General features: G+C 49.0%; 1 protein-coding gene across 1 annotated transcript; it reads left to right on the top strand.

Moving 5' to 3' along the window:
• Positions 1-2,360: 2,360 nt before the first annotated feature.
• On the top strand, positions 2,361-24,685 carry LOC117051881 (leucine-rich repeat and fibronectin type III domain-containing protein 1-like protein). The gene is given in 3 exon segments (XM_033158595.1): positions 2,361-3,770; positions 24,081-24,586; positions 24,589-24,685. Coding segments are annotated over 3 exon segments (1,938 nt in total). The 5' UTR covers positions 2,361-2,379; the 3' UTR covers positions 24,630-24,685.
• The last annotated feature ends 282 nt before the right edge of the window (positions 24,686-24,967 follow it).

The following is a 24,967-nucleotide window of genomic DNA, read 5'->3' on the forward strand; positions in this document are numbered from 1 at the left end:
TATATATATATATATATATATATATATGTATTTGTTATTAATTTACCAAACAAATAAGGCCACATGTCTGAAAACAGCACAGAAAGACAGGCCTCACTCCATTTTGACTCTCAAAACCGACCAAATGTTTACCAAATGGGTCCTCTGCAAGGAAGGAGGGGTGAGGGGTGTCCAGTTCTGGGCACCACAGTTCAAGAAGGATACTGACAAGCTGGAACGTGTCCAGAGGAGGGCAACCAAAATGCTCAAAGGCCTGGAAACGATGCCTTAGGAGGAACGGCTTAGAGAGCTGGGTATGTTTAGCCTGGAGAAGAGAAGGTTAAGGGGTGATATGATAGCCATGTTCAAATATATCAAAGGATGTCATCTAGAGGAGGGAGGGAGGTTGTTTTCTGCTGCTCCAGAGAAGCGGACACGGGGCAATGGATTCAAACTACAAGAAAGAAGATTCCACCTAAACATTAGGAAGAACTTCCTGACAGTGAGAGCTGTTGGACAGTGGGATTTGCTGCCAAGGAGTGTGGTGGAGTCTCCTTCTTTGGAGGTCTTGAAGCGGAGGCTTGACAGCCATCTGTCAGGAATGCTTTGATGGTGTTTCCTGCTTGGCAGGGGGTTGGACTGGATGGCCCTGGTGGTCTCTTCCAACTCTAGGATTCTATGATTCTATGATTCTAAGATTGCCATCTCAAAGGAATGGCCAGGCTACTGAGAAGAGGCATCAGATAATGCCTTTTCGGGTGGTGAAGGTGTGATGCAGATGTGATTGATGTTTCTGGGGGTGGGCTAGACTCCAGGAGGGATTTTGAAATGCTTCTCAATCTTCTCTGGTTGGCCTCTGTTTTTTACTCCTACCAATGGAGAACCTGCAAAGGACTTTTGCAAGGGCTCTTGTGTACCCCATAAGGGAATAAGGGCAGATTTTTCCTTACAACACTGTGATGAGGGTTGGCTCGAATATTATGACCTCACTGTATATTCAATAGAAGAATGCCAAATCGTATAAAAAGTGTGTGCATTTTCTGGTCCCTGCTGAAACGTCAGATTATGCATAATCTTCTCCATTATAGCTATATTCCAGAGTGAGTGATAACAAGCACCCAGAGTAAGATTTGGGGCTGTTTTCCACTGAAAGGCTCCCAGTTTCTGACCTAAACGCGATTAGCTGTGCTGCTTGCTTTGCAGTGGTTTGGATAGATTGCCTTTGGGTTCCTTTCAACTGTGCAATTCTATGATTCGTTGGAGGTTTTTAAGCAGAGTTTGGATGGATAGGATTCTTCGGCTTTGATTCCCACATTGCAAGGATTCCCTTCCAACCATACGATTCTACAAATAATTGGAGGTTGTTAAGCAGAGGTTGGATGCCATCTAACCTATAGCTGTGATTCATGCATTGCAGGAGGTTGGACTAGATGACTCTTGGGGTACCCTTCCACCCCTAAAACTCTGGAATACTGAAGGAGCATCTCCACCCGCTTCGTTCAGCCCAGAAACTGAGGTCCAGCTCCGTGGGCCTTCTGGCGGTTCCCTCACTGTGAGAAGTGAGGTTGCAGGGAACCTGGCAGAGGGCCTTCTTGGTGGTGGCGCCCGCCCTGTGGAACGCCTTCCCATCAGTTGTTAAGGAAATAAACAACCATCTGACTTTTAGAAGACATCTGAAGGCAGCCCTGTTTAGGGAAGTTTTTAACATCTGATGTTTTACCGTGTTTTTAATATTCTGTTGGGAGCTGCCCAGAGTGGCTGGGGAAACCCAGCCAAATGGGCAGGGTATAAATAATAAATTGTTTTTGTTGTTATTATTATTATTATTATTATTATTATTATTATGACCCAGCTGAGCGGTAGACTCTTCTGTTGGGAGCTGCCCAGAGTGGCTGGGGAAACCCTGGGGAAACCAAATGGGCAGGGTATAAATAATAAATTATTGTTGTTGTTGTTGTTGTTGTTGTTGTTGTTGTTGTTGTTGTTATTATTATTATTATTATTATTACTATTATTATTATTATTATTAATTATGTGACTCAGCTGAGCTCCCTTCCTTCTAAAGTCCTGTGAGCTGCCATGGTGACAACCCCTTCTAAGAGAGCCAGTGTGGTGTAGTGGTTAAGAGCAGTAGACTTGTAATCTGGTGAACCGGGTTCTCTTCCCCGCTCCTCCACATGCAGCTGCTGGGTGACCTTGGGCTAGTCACACTTCTCTGAAGTCTCTCAGCCCCACTCACCCCACAGAGGAAGGGGAAAGAGAATGTGAGCCGCTTTGAGACTCCTTCAGGGAGTGATAAAGCCGGATATCAAATCCAAACTCTTCTTCTTCTTCTAACTTCTCCCCTCTCTCCCCCCCCCCTCTGTTTTCTCCGCAGTTCCTCCCTCTGACAGCAGCGCCATGGAGCGGCTCCTGGTCTGTGTCCTGGTGGTGCTCAGCACCAGCCTGGCCCGTGCCCAGGTGTGCCCCAAGCGCTGCATGTGCCAGAACCTCTCTCCCTCCTTGGCCATCCTCTGCACCCGGACGGGCCTCCTCTTTGTGCCCACCGTCATCGACCGGCGGACGGTGGAGCTTCGCCTGACGGACAACTTCATCACGGTCGTCCGCCGAAAGGACTTCTCCAACATGACCAGCCTGGTACACCTCACCCTCTCTCGCAACACCATCAGCCAGATCCTGCCCTACGCCTTCGCCGACCTCCGCAGCCTCCGTGCGCTTCACCTGGACAACAACCGCCTGCTGTTGATTGGCGCCGAGCAGCTGAAGGGATTGCCCAACCTCCGCCACCTCATCCTCAGCAACAACCAGCTCCAGGACATCTCTCCCGGAGCGTTTGACGACTTTGCCGGCACCCTGGAAGACCTGGACCTCTCCTACAACAACCTGGCGCAGGTCCCCTGGGACACCATCCGCCGGCTCAACAACGTCAACTCCCTCAACTTGGACCACAACCTGATCGACTACGTCCCCGAGGGGGTCTTCACCAACCTCCTCAAGCTGGCCCGCCTGGACATGACCTCCAACAAGCTCAAGAAGATCCCGCCCGACCCTCTCTTCCTCCGCATCCCCGTCTACGCCAAGTCCAAGGGGTCTCCTCTCTCCTCGCTGGTCCTCAGCTTCGGGGGCAACCCTCTGCACTGCAACTGCGAGCTGCTGTGGCTGCGGAGGCTCACCCGCGAGGACGACTTGGAGACGTGCGCCTCGCCGCCGGACCTCCTGGGAAAATACTTCTGGACCATCCCCGAGGAGGAGTTCATCTGCGAGCCCCCGGTCATCACCCGCTACACCGGCCGGCTGGTGGTGACGGAAGGCGAGGAGGCGGTTCTGCGGTGCCGCGGCGTGGGGGACCCCGAGCCCTCCATCCACTGGGTCTCGCCGGAAGGCAAAGTGGTGGCCAACACCTCTCGGACCACCTCCTACGAGAACGGCACGCTCGAGGTGCTCATCGCCACCGTCCAGGACACCGGGGCCTTCACCTGCATCGCCTCCAACGCCGCCGGGGAGGCCACCACGTCCATCGAGCTGGTGGTCAACCCTTTGCCGCACCTCGCCAACGGCACGGCCCCCAAGGTCCCCGAGGCGGCGGGGCCCTCGGACATCCTGACTCCGGCTAAGGGAGCCCTCCCCGCCGGCGCCAACGAAACGGGGGCCTCTCAGGACAAGGGGGTGGCAGCCTCGGAGGTGTCGGCCTCCTCGGTGCTGATTCGCTGGTATCCCCAGTGGCATGTGCCCGGCATTCGGATGTACCAGATCCAATACAACAGCTCCTCTGACGATACCTTAGTGTACAGGTGAGCATCGCGGGGTCCCCGAAAGCGGCAGTTCCTGTTGAGAGTTGTGCAAAGTCTCTGGCAGTTAAATGAGGACAGGCGGCAAACAAGTGAGAGGATTTAGACACTAGGAGAGGAGATACACCGTATTTTTCAGTGTATAAGACTAGGTTTCCCCCCTAAAAATGTCGAAAATTAGGGGGTGTCTTATACATGCATGGGACGCGGGTGGCGCTGTGGGTTAAACCACAGAGCCTAGGGCTTGCCGATCAGAAGGTTGGCGGTTCGAATCCCCGCGACGGGGTGAGCTCCCGTTGCTTGGTCCCTGCTTCTGCCCACCTAGCAGTTCGAAAGCACATCAAAGTGCAAGTAGATAAATAGGTAGCACTCTGGAGGGAAGGTAAATGGCATTTCTGTGCACTGCTTGGTTTGCCAGAAGCAGCTTAGTCATGCTGGCCACATGACCCGGAAGCTGTCTGCGGACAAACGCTGGCTCCCTCAGCCAGTAAAGCGAGTGTGGGAATGTTTAGGAGTGTGGATGAGTATATATTATTTTATATATATCATCCCAGCTTGTGTGAGCAAGCTCCAAGCTTATCAGAGTTACATTCCCTTCTAAAACACAGCAGAAAACGGTTGCATAGGCTTGCTAAAGCCTCTATAAGAAATATATATTCCTGGTATATTCCCCTTCTTCCCTCTTAAAAGTAAAGACACAATACAGTACTGATTATAAGATATAAAAGAGTTTACTTACAGTCATCCATGAGTCACAGTACAGGCTCAAAGAGGCAGATAAGCTTAGATAAATCTATTTACATGTGGTGAAGCTGATTCCATAGGGGAACAGGCTTCACCTCTGCTCCTCTCAGCTGCAAGCTGAGAGAGAGCATCCTGCTTGTTCAAAAGACGAGGCAAAATGGAGAGTGATCTTTGGGATCTTGTTCCCAGGTAAGACCACACCTACTTCTGGTTCCTGTAACTCAGTCCAGGTAAACAGGAAGTTAAGCCTGGAGGACTGAGTTACCTTCATGTCCACTCTAGCAATGTTGTGTTTGGCTGCTCTGTGTTTACATCCCACAGCGAGATGAGCGCCGCAACCCCAGAGTCGTCCGCGACTGGACCTAACGGTCAGGGGTCCCTTTACCTTTACCTAAACACAGATACATCTCTCCCCATTTTCTTAAATCTGAGTCCCCCAAAATAGGGGGGTCTTATACATAGGGGCGCATTATAGACAGAAAAATACGGCATATGTGCTTTTACCGAAAGGTTCTCATGGATAACAAAGGTACCTATAGCGTCTCCGTTTTCCATTCATAGAGTCCTATCAACAGGGCAGTCGCATTGGATGTGTGACGCCATTCTTATAGGTTAGATCTGAGCGATGTTTGGTTTTCAACGATGCGATATGTCGCCAGCTAAACATCACGATATACCACCCTGTCTGAAATAAGGCTGCACAGTGGTGCCTCGGTTTTCATACGTCTCGGAAGTCGAACGTTTTGGTTTTCGAACGCCCAAAACCCGGAAGTAAATGCTTCTGTTTTCAAACGCGTCTCGGAAGTCGAACGGCTTCCGCTGAGTTTTTTCCTTTTCAGTTTTCTCTGTTGAATTTTCTCTGTCACCCTTTGCGCCTCGGTTTTCAAACGTTTTGGAACTCGGATGGTCTTCCGGAACGGATTACGTTTGAAAACTGAGGTGCCACTGTAATTATGAAGAGGCAAATGGGGTAACGTCCTGGCAACTGCTGCTACTTAGGGGTCTAAAACTGACACATTTTTACTTACCTTTGGCATATTGTTTCAACTGTTATTTTATAGTACAGAGCAACAGGAATCACGAGAATTGTGACGGCTGTCTTTGGGATTTTCCCCATATTGTGATTTTTTTACATAGCACACACACACATTGTGATTGGCGATATATTGCCATGTCAAATATTACGAAACTGTTATCCCGATGTGGACTTCAATAACTTTTTTTTTTCTTCAAAAAATTTATTGGTGTTTCCACATAAAGAACAACACATACAGAAATAACAACAAATAAAAACATCAAATCAACATATAAGGCAAAACAAATACAATAAACAATACTAATAACAAAAATAAAAACTTATACATACCTTAACCCACAGAAACACAGGAATCTATTAGCTAAATTCTTATTTCGATTCTTATTTATGGGGACTTCCCCCATTCTCTCTTCTGCGTTCCATTTCTAATCTGCTTTAGTAACTTTATAACTAATTTAACAATCATTCAAGAAGGATACTGACAAGCTGGAACGTGTCCAGAGGAGGGCAACCAAAATGGTCCAAGGCCTGGAAACGATGCCTTATGAGGAACGGCTTAGGGAGCTGGGTATGTTTAGCCTGGAGAAGAGAAGGTTAAGGGGGGATATGATAGCCATGTTCAAATATATCAAAGGATGTCATCTAGAGGAGGGAGAAAGGTTGTTTTCTGCTGCTCCAGAGAAGCGGACACGGGGCAATGGATTCAGACTACAAGAAAGAAGATTCCACCTAAACATTAGGAAGAACTTCCTGACAGTGAGAGCTGTTGGACAGTGGGATTTGCTGCCCAGGAGTGTGGTGGAGTCTCCTTCTTTGGAGGTCTTGAAGCGGAGGCTTGACAGCCACCTGTCAGGAATGCTTGGATGGTGTTTCCTGCTTGGCAGGGGGTTGGACTGGATGGCCCTGGGGGTCTCTTCCAACTCTATGATTCTAAAAGCAATAAATAAAGACAAAACAAGGGGCTGGGCTAAGCAAATCCACTTTGGTCTGATCCAGCAGGAATCTTCTTCAGCAGTGACATAAGAGCATGAGAGCAGCCTGCAGGATCAAGCCAAGGGCCCATCTAACTCAGCATCCTGTTCTCACAGGGGCCAACCAGATGCCTATATGGGAAACTCGCAAGCAGGATGCGAGCGCAGGAGCCCTCTCCCCTCCTGCGGTTTCCAGCAATGAGTATCGCAGCCTCCGGCTATGGAGGCAGGGAGCACAGCCATCCTGGCTAGGAGCCATGGACCGCTCTCTCCTCCTCCGTGAACTTGTCCCATCCTCTTTTAAAGCCATCCAAGCGGTTGGCCGTCGCTGCTTCCTGTGGCAGTGAGTTCCACGGTTTAACTCTGCGCTGCATGGACAGGTTGCTTCTTTTACCTGTCCCGAATCTTATTCAAAAGCCCCTGCTCCTTCTCTTGCCTTCAGCAGGAGGCAAGGTTTCTGCTTGGAGGCACAGAAGCAGTTGCTGTAAAAATGTTATATGGAAAATACGAGACATTGCATTACCTTTGTAAATCAAGAAAATCTTATATATATATATATATATATAATAGTTATTATTTGTACCCCGCCCATCTGGCTGGATTTCCCCAGCCACTCTGGGCGGCTTCCAACAAAAATCAGATACAAAAATATCACACATTAAAAACTTCCCTAAAAAGGGCTGCCTTCAGGTATTTTCTGAATGCCAGGTAGTTGTTTATCTCCTTGACCTGTGATGGGAGGGCGTTCCACAGGGCGGGCGCCACTACCGAGAAGGCCCTCTGCCTGGTTCCCTGTAGCTTTACTTCTCGCAGTGAGGGAACCGCCAGAAGGCCCTCGGCACTGAATCTCAGTGTCCGGGCTGAACGATGGGGGTGGAGACGCTCCTTCAGGTATACAGGACCGAGGCCGTTTAGGGCTTTAAAGGTCAGCACCAACACTTTGAATTGTGCTCGGAAATGTACTGGGAGCCAATGTAGATCTCTCAGGACCGGTGTTATGTGGTCCCGGCGGCCGCTCCCAGTCCCCAGTCTAGCTGCCGCATTCTGGATTAATTGCAGTTTCCGGGTCACCTTAAAAGGTAGCCCCACATAGAGCGCATTGCAGTAGTCCAAGCGGGAGATAACCAGAGCATGCACCACTCTGGCGAGACAGTCCGCGGGCAGGTAGGGTCTCAGCCTGCGTACCAGATGGAGCTGATAAACAGCTGCCCTGGACACAGAATTAACCTGCGCCTCCATGGACAGCTGTGAGTCCAAAATGACTCCCAGGCTGCGCACCTGGTCCTTCAGGGGCACAGTTACCCCATTCAGGACCAGGGAGTCCTCCACACCTGCCGCCCTCCTGTCCCCCCAAAACAGTACTTCTGTCTTGTCAGGATTCAACCTCAATCTGTTAGCCGCCATCCATCCTCCAACCGCCTTAAAAAAAGCTGGCATATAGACAGAACCTGTGGGTGCCCCACTCTGGCTAAAGTTACCCCAGCTCCAAAATACGACTTTCCCCTTTCCGCCTTGTGCGATTTCACCTTGGCTCTGCCGATCGCGCCAGCCTTGTGAACGAGAGCGAATTCCCGTCATGCAATGGGTGCCCAGCTCCTACCTTTTGAAGTAGGCCTCAGATAAAGTTGCTGTTTTACCTCCTGAAATCCTCCCCTCTGGAGGCTGAAGGAGAATAATTCATAAGCCGCCGGAGCAAGAGGAACCACGCTGCGATCAGTGGAAATCCGGTAGCGGGGGGAAGCTCCGGGTTCCTTTTCATCTCAAAGACATCTCCGTGTTTGTGATGGTTTATCCTTGCCGGGAGGGAAAGGGCAGGTTGTCCGGTCAGCGAGATGGATTTCTGGCTTCGGTCAGCACTGAAAGGATCCGGCAAATGCCAAGAACTGTGGACAGGGCCTCCGCACAGCAACGCTTCTGAATGCCAGTTTCTGGAAATTGCAGGAGAGGAGAGTGTTCCTGAGCTCGGATCCTGCTTGCGGGCTCGCCTTTGGGGCATCAGTTTGGCCCCTGTGAGAGCAAGGATGCTGGACTAAATGGGCCTTTAGCCTGATCCAGCAGCCAGGCTTTTTAAAAATTTCCTCACGGAACCTCCAGGTCTAGAGGCAGTCTATCTAGATCCCTAGGTTCTTTGGGGTATTTTGCCACTGAAATAATCATGACTTATAGAATCACAGAATTGCAGAGTCGGAAGGGACCCTGATGATCATCTAGTCCAACCCCCTGCAATGCAGGAATATGCAGCTGCCCCATACTGTGGCAATGTTGAGGATAGTAGGAGAGGATATATTGATTAAATATTATCCTTCCTCACTCACTCTAGTAAAGCATGTATAAAGGTAAAGCTAAAGGGACCCCTGACCGTTAGGTCCAGTAGCGGACGACTCTGGGGTTGCAGCGCTCATCTCGCTTTACTGCCCGAGGGAGCCGGCGTTCAGCTTCCGGGTCATGTGGCCAGCATGACAAAGCCACTTCTAAGGGAAAAGAGAATGTGAGCCGCTTTGAGACTCCTTCGGGTAGTGATAAAGTGGGGATATCAAATCCAAACTCTTCTTCTTCTCTTCTTCTTATGGAGCCTCCAGGCGTTGAGGCAGTCTATCTGGATCTCTTGGTTCTTAAGGGTATTTGGCAATTGTGAGACGAGGATGCTGGATGAAATGGGCCATTGGCCTGATCCGGCATACAGGCTCCACCCATGTTCTTACGCTGTTGGCACATGCCAAGATTTGAGGGGCAAATCCCGCAGTTCGGTTTCCGAAGGATCTCTGTCCCTTAAAAAAAAACAACCCACGAAGCTTCTAGTAGTCCTTAGGTTTGCAGAAGCAGGCTTTGAATCTCAGAAGCCCCGAGGATGAGCTGTTTATGTAAGCTTCCTGGTTGCGGGTCAGGAGACTGCGGTGGTTCTTCGGCTCCTTCTCCTTCTCCTAGCGCTTCAGAGGCAGAATGAATTATGCAAAGATGCCAAGAAGAAAGGGAAGGGTAATTAATGCAAAGGCAATCAGGGCCTTGATTTGCACGATTTTAATGCAGGTCACCGTATCTAGCTTCATCACAGTGCTGGATTTTAGGCATGGAATCTGATCGCGGCTTCTAGAAAATCGCTGAACGCACGATCACACACAGGGCACCGGGTGTGTGGAGAGCTGTGGCTCAGTGGCAGAGAACCTGTCTTGCAAGCAGGAAGGTTCCAAGTTCAATTCCTGCTGGAATCTCCAGGTAATGATGGCAGGGGCTCCTTCCCGAAATCCCGGACAGCTTCTGCCAGTCCGTGTTGGCAGTACTGGGCTTTATGGACCAGTGTTCTGACTCGGTATGAAGGGTCTCCCTAGCTTCCCGTGTTGACTCTCCCAAAAGGCGCTTTCCTCCTGGCCAAGTTGTGGAGCCTTACTTCTGACAGTGTGCAAAAAAAGTCTTGAAGGTGACTTAGAGAGAATAAACAAAAATGAAACAGATGTCCCACAAAGAAGCAGATTTCAGCTGCCGAGAGAGCGTATCAGAGACAAGCAGCTGCTGCGATCGGTCCTGATAATAGCCCAGCTCTTAAATAAACTAATTGGAACAGGGTCTCCTTGCTCCTTCTCAGGGAAGGTGCCATTGATCGGGGCAGGCAGGGAGCCCACGACGGAGGCTTATTAAATCATGAAGGCGGCTCTACAGGAACAGAGAAAATGTATAGTGGGAGGTTAAGATGTGATAAGAAGATCAGAAAAGCCTGCTGGATCAGGCCAAGGGCCCATCTGGTCCAGCATCCCGTTGCCTAATACATCGAAGAATCTAGGAATGATAGACTGCCTCTGCACGTGGAGGTTCCATAAGAACATAAGAGAGCCCTGGGTACTGGATCAGTCCAGCATCCTGTTCTCATGGGGGCCAAATACCCCAAAGAACCCAGGAATCTAGATAGACTGCCTCTGGACATGGAGGTTCCATAACAAGAGCCTGGGTACTTGACCGAGTCAATGGCCCATCTAGTGGGAAGCCCTTATACAGTATTTGAGTGCAAGAGCCCTCTCCTCTTCGGTTTCCAGCAACTCGCGGTCAGAAGCATTGTTGTTGTTGTTCAGTCTTGTCTGACTCTTCGTGACCCCATGGACCAGAGCACGCCAGGCACCCCTATCCTCCACTGCCTCCCACAGTTTGGTCAGACTCATGTTAGTAGCTTCAGAAACACTGTCCAACCATCTCGTCCTCTGTCGTCCCCTTTTCCTTGTTCCCCCCATCTTTCCCAACATCAGGGTCTTGTCCAGGGAGTCTTCTCTTCTCATGAGGTGGCCAAAGTACTAGAGCCTCAGCTTCAGGATCTGTCCTTCTAGTGAGTACTCAGGGCTGATTTCCTTCAGAATAGATCGGTTTGGTCTTTTTGCAGTCCATGGGACTCTCAAGAGTCTCCTCCGGCACCACAATTCAAAAGCATCCATTCTTCGGCGATCAGCTCTCACTTCCATACATCACCACGGGGGAAAACCATAGCCTTAACTATACGGACCTTTGTCGGCAAGGTGATGTCTCTGCTTTTTAAGATGCTGTCTAGGTTTGTCATTGCTTTTCTCCCAAGAAGCAGGCGTCTTCTAATTTCGTGACTGCTGTCACCATCTGCAGTGATCATGGAGCCCAAGAAAGTGAAATCTCTCACTGCCTCCATTTCTTCCCCTTCTATTTTCCAGGAGGTGAGGGGACCAGTGGCCATGATCTTAGTTTTTTTGATGTTGAGCTTCAGACCATATTTTGCGCTCTCCTCTTTCACCCTCATTAAAAGGTTCTTTAATTCCTCCTCACTTTCTGCCATCAAGGTTGTGTCATCAGCATATCTGAGCCTGTTGATATTTCTTCCGGCAATCTTAATTCCGGTTTGGGATTCATCCAGTCCAGCCTTTCGCATGCATGATGAATTCTGCATATAAATTAAATAAGCAGGGAGACAATATACAGCTTTGTCGTACTCCTTTCCCAATTTTGAACCAATCAGTTGTTCCATATCCACTTCTAACTGTAGCTTCTTGTCCCACATAGAGATTTCTCAGGAGACAAATGAGGTGATCCGGCACTCCCATTTCTTTAAGAACTTGCCATAGTTTGCTGTGGTCGACACAGTCAAATGCTTTTGCGTGGTCAATGATGCAGAAGTAGATGTTTTTTCTGGAACTCTCTAGCTTTCTACATAATCCAGCGCATGTTTGCAATTTGGTCTCTGGTTCCTCTGCCCCTTCGAAATCCAGCTTGCACTTCTGGGAGTTCTCGGTCCACATACTGCTTAAGCCTGCCTTGTAGAATTTTAAGCATAACCTTGCTAGCGTGTGAAATGAGTGCAATTGTGTGGTAATTGGAGCATTCTTTGGCACTGCCCTTCTTTGGGATTGGGATGTAGACTGATCTTCTCCAGTCCTCTGGCCACTGCTGAGCTTTCCAAACTTGCTGGCATATTGAGTGTAGCACCTTAACAGCATCATCTTTTAAAATTTTAAATAGTTCAGCTATTTAAAATTTTAAATAGTTCTCTAAACTAGAAAGTCCCAAATACTACAACTGTTCTTCACAGAGGAATCGCTCCACCCCCTCCATCATTTTGGTCACCCTTTTCTGAAACATTCCCAACTCTAGAATATCCTTTCTGAGGGGAGGCGACCAGAACGATGTGCAAATTTCTCCAAATGAAGTCGCACCGGAGATTTGTACAATGGCGTTATGATACTGGCAGTTTTATTTTCAGTCATTTCAGGTAGCGTCCCCCAAACCTCAGATAGCGGCGTGGTGATTGATCTACCCTGCGTTGAAATTACCGGTCCCTCGTCACCCTTAAAACCCGAAGCTCGTTGCTTTTGAAGTGTGCGAGGATGGAAACGACTTCTCCCCAGAGCAGCCCACCCCCTCTGTCTGTGTGAGTCACCTGCCTGGATGTGCCTCCTGACAGGAACAGTGACTCAGTCAGAGACCCAACAGGTGCCTCGTTCCGTCTCCTTTGAGAGGGATGGAGCGATTCTGTGATGCCGATAACTCAGCTGGATATGCCTGGAATGGGAAAAGAGTCACTTCTCTCCCTCTCTATCGTGACACTAGAACTCCTGGATGTTACGTTGCAAGATTCAGGACAGAGAAAAGGAAGGGGTTTCTTCAGGCAACGTATAGTTAACCTGAGAAACTCGCTTCCACAGGAGGCAGGGATGGCCAGCAATAGGGATGGCTCAGGGCCGCAATACCTCAAGGAGCGCCTCTTTCCGTATGAACCTACCCGGGCCCTGAGATCATCTTCCGAGGCCCTCCTACATGTGCCTCCTCCACGAGAGGTCCGGAGGGTGGCAACACGAGGACGGGGCCTTCTCTGCAGTGGCTCCCCATCTGTGGAACGCTCTCCCCAGGGACGTTCACCTGGTGCCTTCATTATTACACCTTTAGGCGCCACAGGAGGGGAGCTCTTGTGTTGCTCCTGTGCTCAGATCCTCCATTTGGGTTTCCCAAATGTTCAGCCAATGTGAAAACAGGAGGCTGGGCTAGGTGGGCCATTGGCCTGATCCTGCAGCCTCCTATAATGGTTTTACGTTCTCATAGGATCTGAATGTCAGGAGATAAGCAACGGTCAGAAACTTGGACGGCGTGCATCAGGGCTGCGGCCAGGGAGTGGGGAAGAGCGGTGCATTCTGCTTATGCCCAGAGGCACTGCCCGCTTTGGTATTCATTGAAATGTGCCAGGGAGAAATGAAGGTTGTGTCCACACTGAGCATAGCTGTCAACTTTTCCCTTTTTTAAAAAGGGAAATTCCCTTATTCCGAATAGGATTCCTCACAAGAAAAGGGAAAATTTGACAGCTAGGACACTGAGTGCTTTAAGGCTAGTTTGTTTTTATATTTCATACTGACATTCTTTAAATTACTGCTTTTTAAATTGTGTTTGCTTTTATGCTAATTTTTTTAAAATGTAAATAATTTCAAACTGAATTTTTAAAGTGATCCATGTGTCCTTTTCTCTCTTTTCGGAAGGGTTGTGCAATAAACCCAATGAGCCAATCGATCGGCTCGAGATTGCAGAGTGGGTGCTCACGGGTGTGAAGGTGCACAAACCACTTTTCTCATCATGCTGGCTGCTGAGCCTGATGGGAGTTGTAGTCCAAACATAGAGTGTGCTGTCCTAGCAGTCATCTGGCAGGCGTTCGACTCCTAGCTGTTTACCAGCAAGCAATGAATCTTATTTTCCTCCCCTAAATGCGGCTGCTGGAATGAAGGCAGCTAAACAGGGGTTAATTTACGTTTTCGTTTGCGAAGGGACTGTGACTTCAGATCAGCTCTGGGGCTGGAAAGAGAACCTTCAGCTCTTCAGAGGCATATTTCATTCTGACGGCAGGATGCTGGTGTTTTCTTTTTGCTCTGGTTGATATAATAATAATAATAATAATAATAATAATAATAATAATAATAGGGACACGGGTGGTGCTGTGGATTAAACCACAGAGCCTAGGGCTTGCTGATCAGAAGGTCGGCGGTTCAGATCCCCACGACGGGGTGAGCTCCCGTTGCTCGGTCCCAGCTCCTGCCCACCTAGCAGTTCGAAAGCACATCAAAGTGCAAGTAGATAAATAGGTACCATTCCGGCGGGAAGGTGAACGGCATTTCTGTGAGCTGCTCTGGTTCACCAGAAGTGGCTTTGTCATGCTGGCCACATGACCCGGAAGCTGTACGCCGGCTCCCTCGGCCATTAACGCAAGATGTTTCCCCAGCCACTCAGGGTGGTTCCCAACAGAATATTAAAAACACGATAAAACATCAAACATTAAAAACTTCCCTAAACAAGGCTGCCTTCAGATGTTTTCTGAAGGTCAGGTAGTTCTTTATCTCTTTGACATCTGAAGGGAGGGCATTCCACAGGGCGGGCGCCACTACTGAGAAGGCCCTCTGCCTGGTTCCCTGTAACCTCACTTCTTGCTGGGAGGGAACCGCCAGAAGGCCCTCGGAGATGGGACCCAGGTGTCCAGGCAGAACGATGGGGGTGGAGACGCTCCTTCAGGTATACTGGGCCTTTAAGGCCGTTTAGGGCTTTCAAGGTCAGCACCAACACTTTGAATTGTGCTCGGAAACGTACTGGGAGCCAATGCGGGTCTATCAGGACCGGTGTTATGGGGTCCCGGCGGCCGCTCCCAGTCACCAGTCTAGCTGCTGCATTCTGGATTACCGTATTTTTCGCTCCATAGTGTGACCCAGTCCATAGGGCGCACCTCATTTTTAGACGAGGAAACAAGAATTTAAATATTTTTCTGGTTTTCCTCCTCTAAAAGCCCTGTTTTTTTTGAGGATCAGCTAAAAGTTTTGCAGCTTTTTTTGTAAAGGGAAAAGCCCTGCTTTTTTGAGGATCAGCTAAAAGTTTTGCAGCTTTTTTTGTAAAGGGAAAAGCCCTGCTTTTTTGAGGATCAGCTAAAAGTTTTGCAGCTTTTTTGCAAAAGGAAAAGCCCTGATTTTTTGAGCATCAGCTAATAGTTTTGCAGCTTTTTTGCAAAGGGAAAAGCCCTGTTTTTTTGAGCATCAGCTAATAGTTTTGCAGCTTTTTTTGCAAAGGGAAAAGCCCTGGTTTTTTTGAGGATCAGCTCAAAGTTTTGCAGCTTTTTTGCAATGGGAAAAGCCCTGGTTTTTTTGAGGATCAGCTAAAAGTTTTGCAGCTTTTTTTTTTGCAAAGGGGGAAAAGCAAAGAGGAAAAGCCTTGTTTTTATGGGGTTCAACTCACATTTCTGCAGCTTCTAAAGGAAAGGGAGCCTTTCCTACAGTTTCCAGACAGATAATCTAATCAGCCAGTCCCATGTCGCTGGGGAAACAAACAACCTCCCTCTGCAGCACATTCAACAATGGAGGGCGGGGCTGAAAGGGAGCCGGGACTCTTATCTCTCTCCTGATCTCTTGCTGATCAGCTGCTGAGCGGGGTCCTTTCAACACCCCCTTTTCTCTTTGTAAAATAAAAAGCAGGATCCTCTTTTGGCCCTTGGGCAATTCAGCTCCAGGGACCACCATTCGCTCCATAAGACGCACAGATATTCCCCCTTACTTTTCAGGAAGAAAAAAGTGCGTCTTATGGAGCAGAAAATACGGTAGTTGTAGTTTCCGGGTCACCTTCAAAGGTAGCCCCAAGTAGAGCGCACTGCAGTAGTCCAAGGTCTAAGGGTTAGATCTAGGAGCTTCTATCAAGAAACAAAGTAGTTTTGGCTGACCTAAAGCCTGTCTGCCCCAGTGGTGTTGAATACTCAGTAGACAAGGTCTTTGCCCCAGGAGGCATGCAGTTTCAGTTAGGTAAGAGCTGGACCATCAAGAAGGCTGATCGCCGAAGAATTGATGCTTTTGAATTATGGTGCTGGAGGAGACTCTTGAGAGTCCCATGGACTGCAAGAAGATCAAACCTATCCATTCTCAAAGAAATCAGCCCTGAGTGCTCACTAGAAGGACAGATCCTGAAGTTGAGGCTCCAGTACTTTGGCCACCTCATGAGAAGAGAAGACTCCCTGGGAAAGACCCTGATGTTGGGAAAGATGGAGGGCACAAGGAGAAGGGGACGACAGAGGATGAGATGGCTGGACAGTGTTCTCGAAGCGACTGGCATGAGTTTGGCCAAACTGCGAGAGGCAGTGAAGGATAGGGGTGCCTGGCGTGCTCTGGTCCATGGGGTCACGAAGAGTCGGACATGACTGAATGACTGAACAACAACAACAAAGGATGGTGGTGGAGATGGAGAGGAACCACAGTCAGCAGAGCAAAGGAAACCACCTTATCTTGAGTCAGATCATGGGTCCCTCTAGCTCTATATTGTCTGCCCCGGCTGGGAGCAGATTTCCAGGGTTTCCGAAGGGGGGAGGATCCCTCCCAAACCCACCCGGAGCTACGGCCCTTTCCTTAAACGATCCCCAAGACCCCATTCCTCATGATTCTGGATAAAGGGGCAAATTGAGAGGAACAGGGGAAGCGGCCTTAGAGCATGCCACTCTGTTGTTCCAGTACCGACTGCAAGGACTGAGAGTGGTTGCCTAGGGGTTTCAGACCAGGAGCTAGATGGTGCCAGCAGGGATTGAGCCCGGGGCATTCTGCATTCAAGGCAGGTGCGCTCTCCCACCGAGCAAACAGGGTGCCTCTGCCCAGACTTTCGTGGAATATTCCACCCCGCCTCCTCCCCGCACCGTCCTCCTCTTCTGTTTTTCCTTCTTCCTGCACGCATCTCTCCCACCCCCCACCCCCTTCGAAGCTGCTGAGTTGCTCCTCTTATTTGCAAGGAGGCAGAGAGGCTGTCAGAACCTGTCCCCTGGGCAGCCGTGCCCCCCCTCCCTTTTGCGCCTTGGCAGATGGCCCAGAACTAGCCTGTCTGCCTGGCTGGCCGGAAAGAAACAGCTAATGTTAAGTGACCTACTTACGATGCGGAACGCGGCCATGTTTGCCTGCGCGCCTCTCCAAGTCCCGGTCGCGGGCGTGGGAACGCTGAGCTCCGGAGGCTGCGTTGATGCGAGGCATTGGGGAGGGAGGCAGACCAGGAATGGGTGAGACCCGGTCGCCCGGCCTCAGAAAAGTACATTGTGGAGTTGGAAAAGGTCCAGGGAGAAGAAGGAGTTTGGATTTGATATCCTGCTTTTCACTACCCGAAGGAGTCTCAAAGCGGCTTACATTCTCCTTTTCCCTTCCTCCCCCACAACAAACACTCTGTGGGGTGAGTGGTGCTTAGAGATTTCAAAGAAGTGTGACTAGCCCAAGGTCACCCAGCAGCTGCATGTGGAGGAGCGGAGACACGAACCCGGTTCACCAGATTACGAGTCCACCACTCTTAACCACTACACCTCACTGGCTCTCCCTCCTCTCGTTCCCCCTCCTCTCGTGTGAAGCAAGGCATCCTGGCAGGAGAGTCGAAAGGGAACTCTCCCCTTGAACAGGATACAGTGGATTTGTGAATCTCTCTGCCACAAGGTGCACGTGGCTTAGAGAAAACAAAACAAAACAAAACAAAATTCCTTCCAGTAGCACCTTAGATTTTGTTTTGACTATAGCAGACCAACGTGGCTACCTACCTGTAACTGAGAAGAAGAAAAAGAAGAGTTTGGATTTGCTATCCCTCTTTATCACTACCCGAAGGAGTCTCAAAGCGGCTAACATTCTCCTTTCCCTTCCTCCCCCACAACAAACACTCTGGGATGTGAGTGGGGCTGAGAGACTTCAGAGAAGTGTGACTATCTCAAGGTCACCCAGCAGCTGCATGTGGAGGAGCGGGGAATCGAACCCGGTTCACCAGATTACAAGTCCACCGCTCTTAACCACTACACCACACTGGCTCTCACTGAGGCTTAGAGAGATGTTGATGGCTCTAGCTTGTCTCACCCCCTGGTACGGGTTCATGAAAGGGTGACTAAATTATGGACTGGGTTATGGGCAGGGGCGTAGCAAGGTAAATTGGTACCCGGGGGCAAAAAAAAATATGTCAACCCCCCCCCCCCAGAGGCTTAGGAAGGTCAGGTGGTACCCGATGCGGAAAATTTCTTGTCGCCCCCTCCCCCATTGATTTCTCCCCCCCTACAAAAATGGTTTTACGTTATTTCATATTTTCTTACAAAGGAATAATAACAAGTAATAATAATTAAAAAAAAACTTTTATTCATATCCCGCCCTCCCCGGCCGAAGTCGGGCTCAGGGTGGCTAACATCAGATGCATAACATGGGTATAAAACCAAACAATCATTAAATTACCTCCCAAAAACGTCTCAAAATCAAATTAAAGTCTAATTAGATGGCTTTCTGCAGGGTTAGGGTTGGGAACAGAAAGTGCTCCACTGAACGGAAATTTCAGCCTTCGCGACATCGGAAAACAGCCAAGTGAACAGCTATTTTGGTGGAGGAGGGTCAAGATATTAACCGATATGCATGAAATTTCATATATAGCTATATAATCCCTAGTATAGTAAGATAAGACCTTTGGAGCAGGTGGTTTTTTTAAAAAAGTTTTTTATGAACCGCCCTAGCAGGGCAGCAATTGTTCCTTGATAATTTGTCACCCCCTCCATTATGGAACATGGGGCGGTCGACCCCCTACGCCCCCCTTGCTACGCCCCTGGTTATGGAGATAGGCTCCCCAAGGAGAAAAGGCTGCAGCACTTGGGACTTATGTGGCTAATAGAAAAGGCAGGGAGGCTGTGACATGATGGCGGAAGTTTACGAAACGATGGATGGCATGAAAGAAAGGGGCAGAGAAAGGTCTTTCACCCTCATTCGAAATAACACCAGAAACTTGCGGGTGTCCAACGAAGTTGAATGTTGGAAGATTCGGGAGAAATAAAAGGAAGTTGAACTGTGGAACTCACTGCCACAGGAGGCAGTGACAGCACCGACCTGGCATAGCTTCAGAGGAGGATTGGAGAAACAAGAGGCGAGCGGCAGGCGTCCCAGGGGGGCGATTGGCACGGCGATCTGCCCAGGGGGGATTTTGTCAACCCCCCCAGGGATGACACCCAGGGTGGCCCGCCCCCCCCCGCCCCCCTTACTACGCAGCTGTGGATAAATTCATGGAGGGCAGAGTGATCGATGGCTACTAGCCAAGATGGCTGTGCTCTGCCTCCACATTCGGGAAGGGGGAGGGAAGCAATGCTGGAAACTGCAGGGGGAGAGATTTGCTCTTGTGCACGGATCCTGCTTGCTTGCAAGCCATGCCAACTCGGTGCCATCACTGCCTCCTGTGGCAGCCAGTGTGGTGCAGTGGTTAAGAGCGGTGGACTCGTAATCTGGTGAACTGGGTTCACTTCCCTGCTCCTCCACATGCAGCTGCTAGGTGACCTTGGGCTAGTCACACTTCCTTGAAGTCTCTCAGCCCCACTCACTTCACAGAGGAAGGGAAAGGAGAATGCTAGCTTCTTTGAGACTCCTTCGGGTAGCGATAAAGCGGGATATCAAATCCAAACTCTTCTTCTTCTTCCCATAATGGGCAGATGGTGGGCCTCCAGAGTTGGGGGTTTGGCAGTTGGGGGTGGAGGGTTAGAGAGAGAGAGAAAAGGAGAGGTTAGGCTTTGGGGATTGCGAGGAAAGGTCATTACCATTGCTAAAGGGATGCAGGAAATATTATAACAAAGCTGAATTACATGAGAAGAAGATTTGTACCAGTAATAACCCGAGACATCCATGTTTTCTAGCTACCTAATAAAGTTAAATGTGCTTAAACGTTCGTTGACTCTGGCAGTGGATCAGTACCTTAAGAAGAAGAAGAAGAAGAAGAAGAAGAGTTTGGATTTGATATCCCGCTTTTCACTACCCGAAGGAGTCTCAAAGCGGCTAACATTCTCCTTCCCCTTCCTCCCCGACAACAAACACTCTGTGAGGTGAGTGGGGCTGAGAGACTTCAGAGAAGTGTGACTAGCCCAAGGTCACCCAGCAGCTGCATGTGGAGGAGCGGAGACACGAACCCGGTTCCCCAGATTACGAGTCTACCGCTCTTAACCACTACACCACACTGGCTGTGACTAAGAGGAGAGAACAAAGCTTTCCTGTGGAAGAGGAAACTGTTTGCTTATTCTCCTATCATACGGAGGGCTGGACAGTGAAGCCAAGTGTGCCACTTATTTGCCTAAAGGGAAGGCAAACTGCAGTAGTTGGGGTTACAGGTGGGTAGCCGTGTTGGTCTGCCATAGTCGAAACAAAATAGAAAATTCTTTCCAGTAGCACCTTAGAGACCAACTGGGTTTGTTCTTGGCATGAGCTTTCGTGTGCATGCACACTTCTTCAGATACCAGTAGTTGGGAACCCTGGTAGGGAGATCCCATAGGTGGTGAGAGGTTTTCAAACGTAGAGCCCTGAGGTACCCCCAGAGACAACTCCCATATGAACACTGAAGGATTCATCCTCGTTGTCAGTGAAACCTAGGGAGTGTCTCTGTTGAGGAAGTATTGAGGGAGGGGGAAATAGGATGGATGCTGGGGCATATCAGTAAGAAACCTGCTGGATCGGAGCCAAGCCCTGTCTGGTCCAGCGCCGTCTTTTCCAACCAGACGTTTACGGGAAGATCAGAAGCAAAAGACATGAAGGAGCAGCAGAGGATGCTGCCTTCGACTGAATCAGACCCCTCTCTGTCTAGCCTATTACTTTTGAACGCACACCCAAATATCCGAGCGACAAGAGATTTCGTGCCTGCCTGCACTCTCCCGGGGTTTGGCTTTCTTAATGTAAGGACATAAAGAGACTGCTGGATCAGGCCAGGGGCCCATCTAGCCCAGCCTCCTGTTCTTTCTCTTCTTTCTCCATGCCACACATAACTTAAAGAAACCTAAATTAAACCAGATGAATAAATCACCGCCTCTCTCTCTCTCTCTGTCTTCATCCAATTTCCTTTTGTGCTGAGTTTATTCTATTTATTTATTAGATTCTATCATAAGATCTCAGGACAGTTCACACAGAATAAAATACAGGATAAAAACAAGTAAATAATTACAAGCAAAAGCGCTTCCGTGTGTGAGTGTTGTTGCTGTTGTTCTGTCCCACCACTTTCCCCGCAAACAGCCGCTCTCCCCCACCCCGAAATCATTTGTCTTTGATTTTTCCAATACAAAGTTATAAAAATCCAAATATATAACCACATACACAGAGATTTCTCTGAATCTCAGGGCTTCCCCAAGGAGTCCCATTTTAAACATTTAAAGCCGCATCTTTTTCCAAACCCTTAACTTTTATATCAATCCATATTACCCATGGTAATTGTTACACCTGCAAGTGAAATCAATATCCTGCCATTGTTTCCATCTGCTTACAGTGGTTACTTAGATAAGTTATAAACTTTTCCCCATTCTTCTGTAAAGTTTTTGTCCTCTTAGTTCCTTAGTTTTCCAGCCCGCCACTCTTTAACTCTCTCTGCAACCCGCAAAAAAACCTGAATTACCTTTTCCTCAGTGTGATGCAGCAGCTAAAAAAGCCAATGCAATTCTGGGCTGCATCAATAGGAGTATAGCATCTAGATCAAGGGAAGTAATAGTACCACTGTATTCCGCTCTGGTCAGACCTCACCTGGAATACTGTGTCCAGTTCTGGGCACCACAGTTCAAGAAGGATACTGACAAGCTGGAACGTGTCCAGAGGAGGGCAACCAAAATGGTCCAAGGCCTGGAAACGATGCCTTGTGAGGAACGGCTTAGGGAGCTGGGTATGTTTAGCCTGGAGAAGAGAAGGTTAAGGGGGGATATGATAGCCATGTTCAAATATATCAAAGGATGTCAGATAGAGGAAGGAGAAAGGTTGTTTTCTGCTGCTCCAGAGAAGCGGACACGGGGCAATGGATTCAAACTACAAGAAAGAAGATTCCACCTAAACCTTAGGAAGAACTTCCTGACAGTAAGAGCTGTTGGACAGTGGAATTTGCTGCCCAGGAGTGTGGTAGAGTCTCCTTCTTTGGAGGTCTTTAAGCAGAGGCTTGACAGCCACCTGTCAGGAATGCTTTGATGGTGTTTCCTGCTTGGCAGGGGGTTGGACTGGATGGCCCTTGGGGTCTCTTCCAACTCGATGATTCTATGATTCTAATTCAGCGTTAAAGAGCAGGTTTTCCTGGGGAAAGTGATGGTGTAACAACAATAACAGCAACAACAAGGTAAGAAAAGGTTATTTTTGTATGCAGCAGCCGCAGCTAGACTTGTACTCGCAAAGAATTGGAACGGAAACCCCGAACCCGCAAAAGAGGACTGGATTTGTAAATCATCTGAATTCATTGATATGGCGAGACTAACATCAACCATAAGGTACCAGACGAATCAGAAATCGAGGGCAGACGTTAACAGATTGGCAGAATAAATTGCAAGAGTTTGACGAAATGCCACAGCTGACAAACAGCCTGAGAGATAACTCCAAAAAAAAATTTTTTTTTTAAGGAAAAATGGGATAGATATAAATGGTATGTTCGGAAATACAGCAAAGGTACGCTAACTATGCCAGCATTTGAATGACTCAGGAGACAAAACGAGTATGTTAATAGGAACAAGGGTGCACGTTGATATAGGAATGTATTAGAAAATATGTAAAGAAATGTATAACAAATAGGAGCACATTCATTTGTATGATTGGAATATACCAGGGGTGGCCAACTCCCAAGAGATTGTGATCTACTTACAGAGTTAAAAACTGGCAGCGATCTACCCCATTTTGGGGGGTTCAGGTCAAAGTTGTGGAGTTTTTTTTCAGGGAGGAGGTATAATGTTGAGCTTTTTAGGGGAGCCACAGTTGTTCAGCTTCTTTGGGGGGAGCCAGTGATCTGCCAGTGATCTACTGCATACGTCCAGTGATCACGTCCAGTTGAGGCTCCAAGACTTTGGCCACCTCATGAGAAGAGAAGACTCCCTGGAAAAGACCCTGATGTTGGGAAAGATGGCGGGCACAAGGAGAAGGGGGAGACAGAGGACGAGATGGTTGGACAGTGTTCTCAAAGCGACTGGCATGAGTTTGGCCAAACTGCGGGAGGCAGTGAAGGATAGGCGTGCCTGGCGTGTTCTGGTCCATTGGGTCACAAAGAGTCGGACACGACTGAACGACTGAACAACAGTGATCTACCAGTGATCTTAACGACTGCAATTAGTCTTGCAGGGAAAGGCAAGGGGTGAGATGGCTAAAGATAGCTTTGTCATGTATAATGAGATAAGAATCCAATGTCTTTGTTCAGACCAGGTCTCTCCATGGTTTTAAGTTTGGTGATTAGTTGCAATTCAGCCACTTCTCTTTCCAGTCTATTTCTGAAATTCCTTTGTATTAAGACAGCTACTTTGAGATCTTGTATAGAATGTCCTGGGAGACTGAAAGTGTTCTCCTAGTGGTTTCTCTGTCTTGTGATTCCTGATATCAGATTTATGTCCATTTATCCTTTGGCAGCGTAGGGTTTGGCCTGTTTGTCCAATATAGAGAGCTGAAGGGCACTGTTGGCATTTGATGGCATACACAATGTTGGAAGATGAGCAATTAAATAGTCCTGAGATGGTATGTTTGATGTTGTTGGGGCCAGTAATGGTGTTGTCCGGGTTTATGTGGCAGCAAAGTTGGCATCAGAATGGATAGGTGGTGCCCAGAACCACACCAGACTGTGGTTCTGGGCACCACAGTTCAAGAAGGATACGGACAAGCTGGAACGTGTCCAGAGGAGGGCAACCAAAATGGTCCAAGGCCTGGAAACGATGCCTTATGAGGAACGGCTTAGGGAGCTGGGTATGTTTAGCCTGGAGAAGAAAAGGTTAAGGTGGGATATGATAGCCACGTTCAAATATATAAAAGGATGTCATACAGAGGAGGGAGAAAGGTTGTTTTCTGCTGCTCCAGAGAAGCGGACACGGAGCAATGGATTCAAACTACAAGAAAGAAGATTCCACCTAAACATTAGGAAGAACTTCCTGACAGTGAGAGCTGTTGGACAGTGGAATTTGCTGCCAAGGAGTGTGGTGGAGTCTCCTTCTTTGGAGGTCTTTAAGCGGAGGCTTGACAGCCATCTGTCAGGAATGCTTTGATGGTGTTTCCTGCTTGGCAGGGGGTTGGACTGGATGGCCCTTGGGGTCTCTTCCAACTCTAGGATTCTATGATTCTATAACTCTCTCTTTCTCCCTCTCTCTCCCCATCCCAGGATGATCCCCTCTTCCAGCAAAGCCTTCCTGGTCAAGGACCTGGCCTCCGGGCGGGAATACAACCTCTGCGTCCTGGCGGTCTACAACGACGGGGTGACGTCCCTGACGGCCACCCGCAGCCTGGGCTGCGTTCAATTCAGCACCCCTCAGGATGCCCCGCAGTGCCACTCGCTGCACACCCAGTTCCTGGGGGGCACCATGATCATCATCATCGGGGGCATCATCGTGGCCTCCGTCCTGGTCTTCATCATCATCCTCATGATCCGGTACAAAGTCTACAGCGGGCAGGAGGAGCACAAGAAAGCCAAAGTCAGCAACGTCTACTCGCAGACCAACGGGAACCAGCCCCACGCAGCAGGCTTGACCTGCTCGGCCTCCAGACCCGAGGGGTGGGGGGTGGCGGATGGCTCGGGGGCCGCCCGGGTGCGGAGGGACTGCAGCGTGGTGGCCTTGGGCAAGGACGGCGAGAAAGGCCCCAGGAGCCACCCCACGGAGGCGGGGGCCGAGGAGGCGCCATCTCCCCGGAGAAGGAGGTGGTCACGGACTAATGTGGACCTCCATAGCAACCCCTCCGGCCCTGGGGCTGAGGTGTCCAGAGCGGAAGAGCAAGGTAAGCGGGTCGGGAATGTGGGAATGTTCAGGGTGGCAGGAGAGGATATATTGTTTATTAATATCCTTCTTAACTTGTGCTAGCAACTTCCTTTACTTAGCAGAGTTTACATTCCCCTTTTTACATGCACAGCAGATAGCTGGCTGCAGGCTCGTGTGAGCCTCTCACTATTACGCAATTCAGTCTGTCTCAGATTGAATCGTACGTTCCTGGTAAGTTCCCTCGAATCCCTCTTAAAAGAATAAAAACACCACAGTCTTATTCATAAGCAATAAT

This window comes from Lacerta agilis, chromosome 8 (assembly GCF_009819535.1).
Source record: "Lacerta agilis isolate rLacAgi1 chromosome 8, rLacAgi1.pri, whole genome shotgun sequence".
Taxonomy (NCBI): domain Eukaryota; kingdom Metazoa; phylum Chordata; class Lepidosauria; order Squamata; family Lacertidae; genus Lacerta; species Lacerta agilis.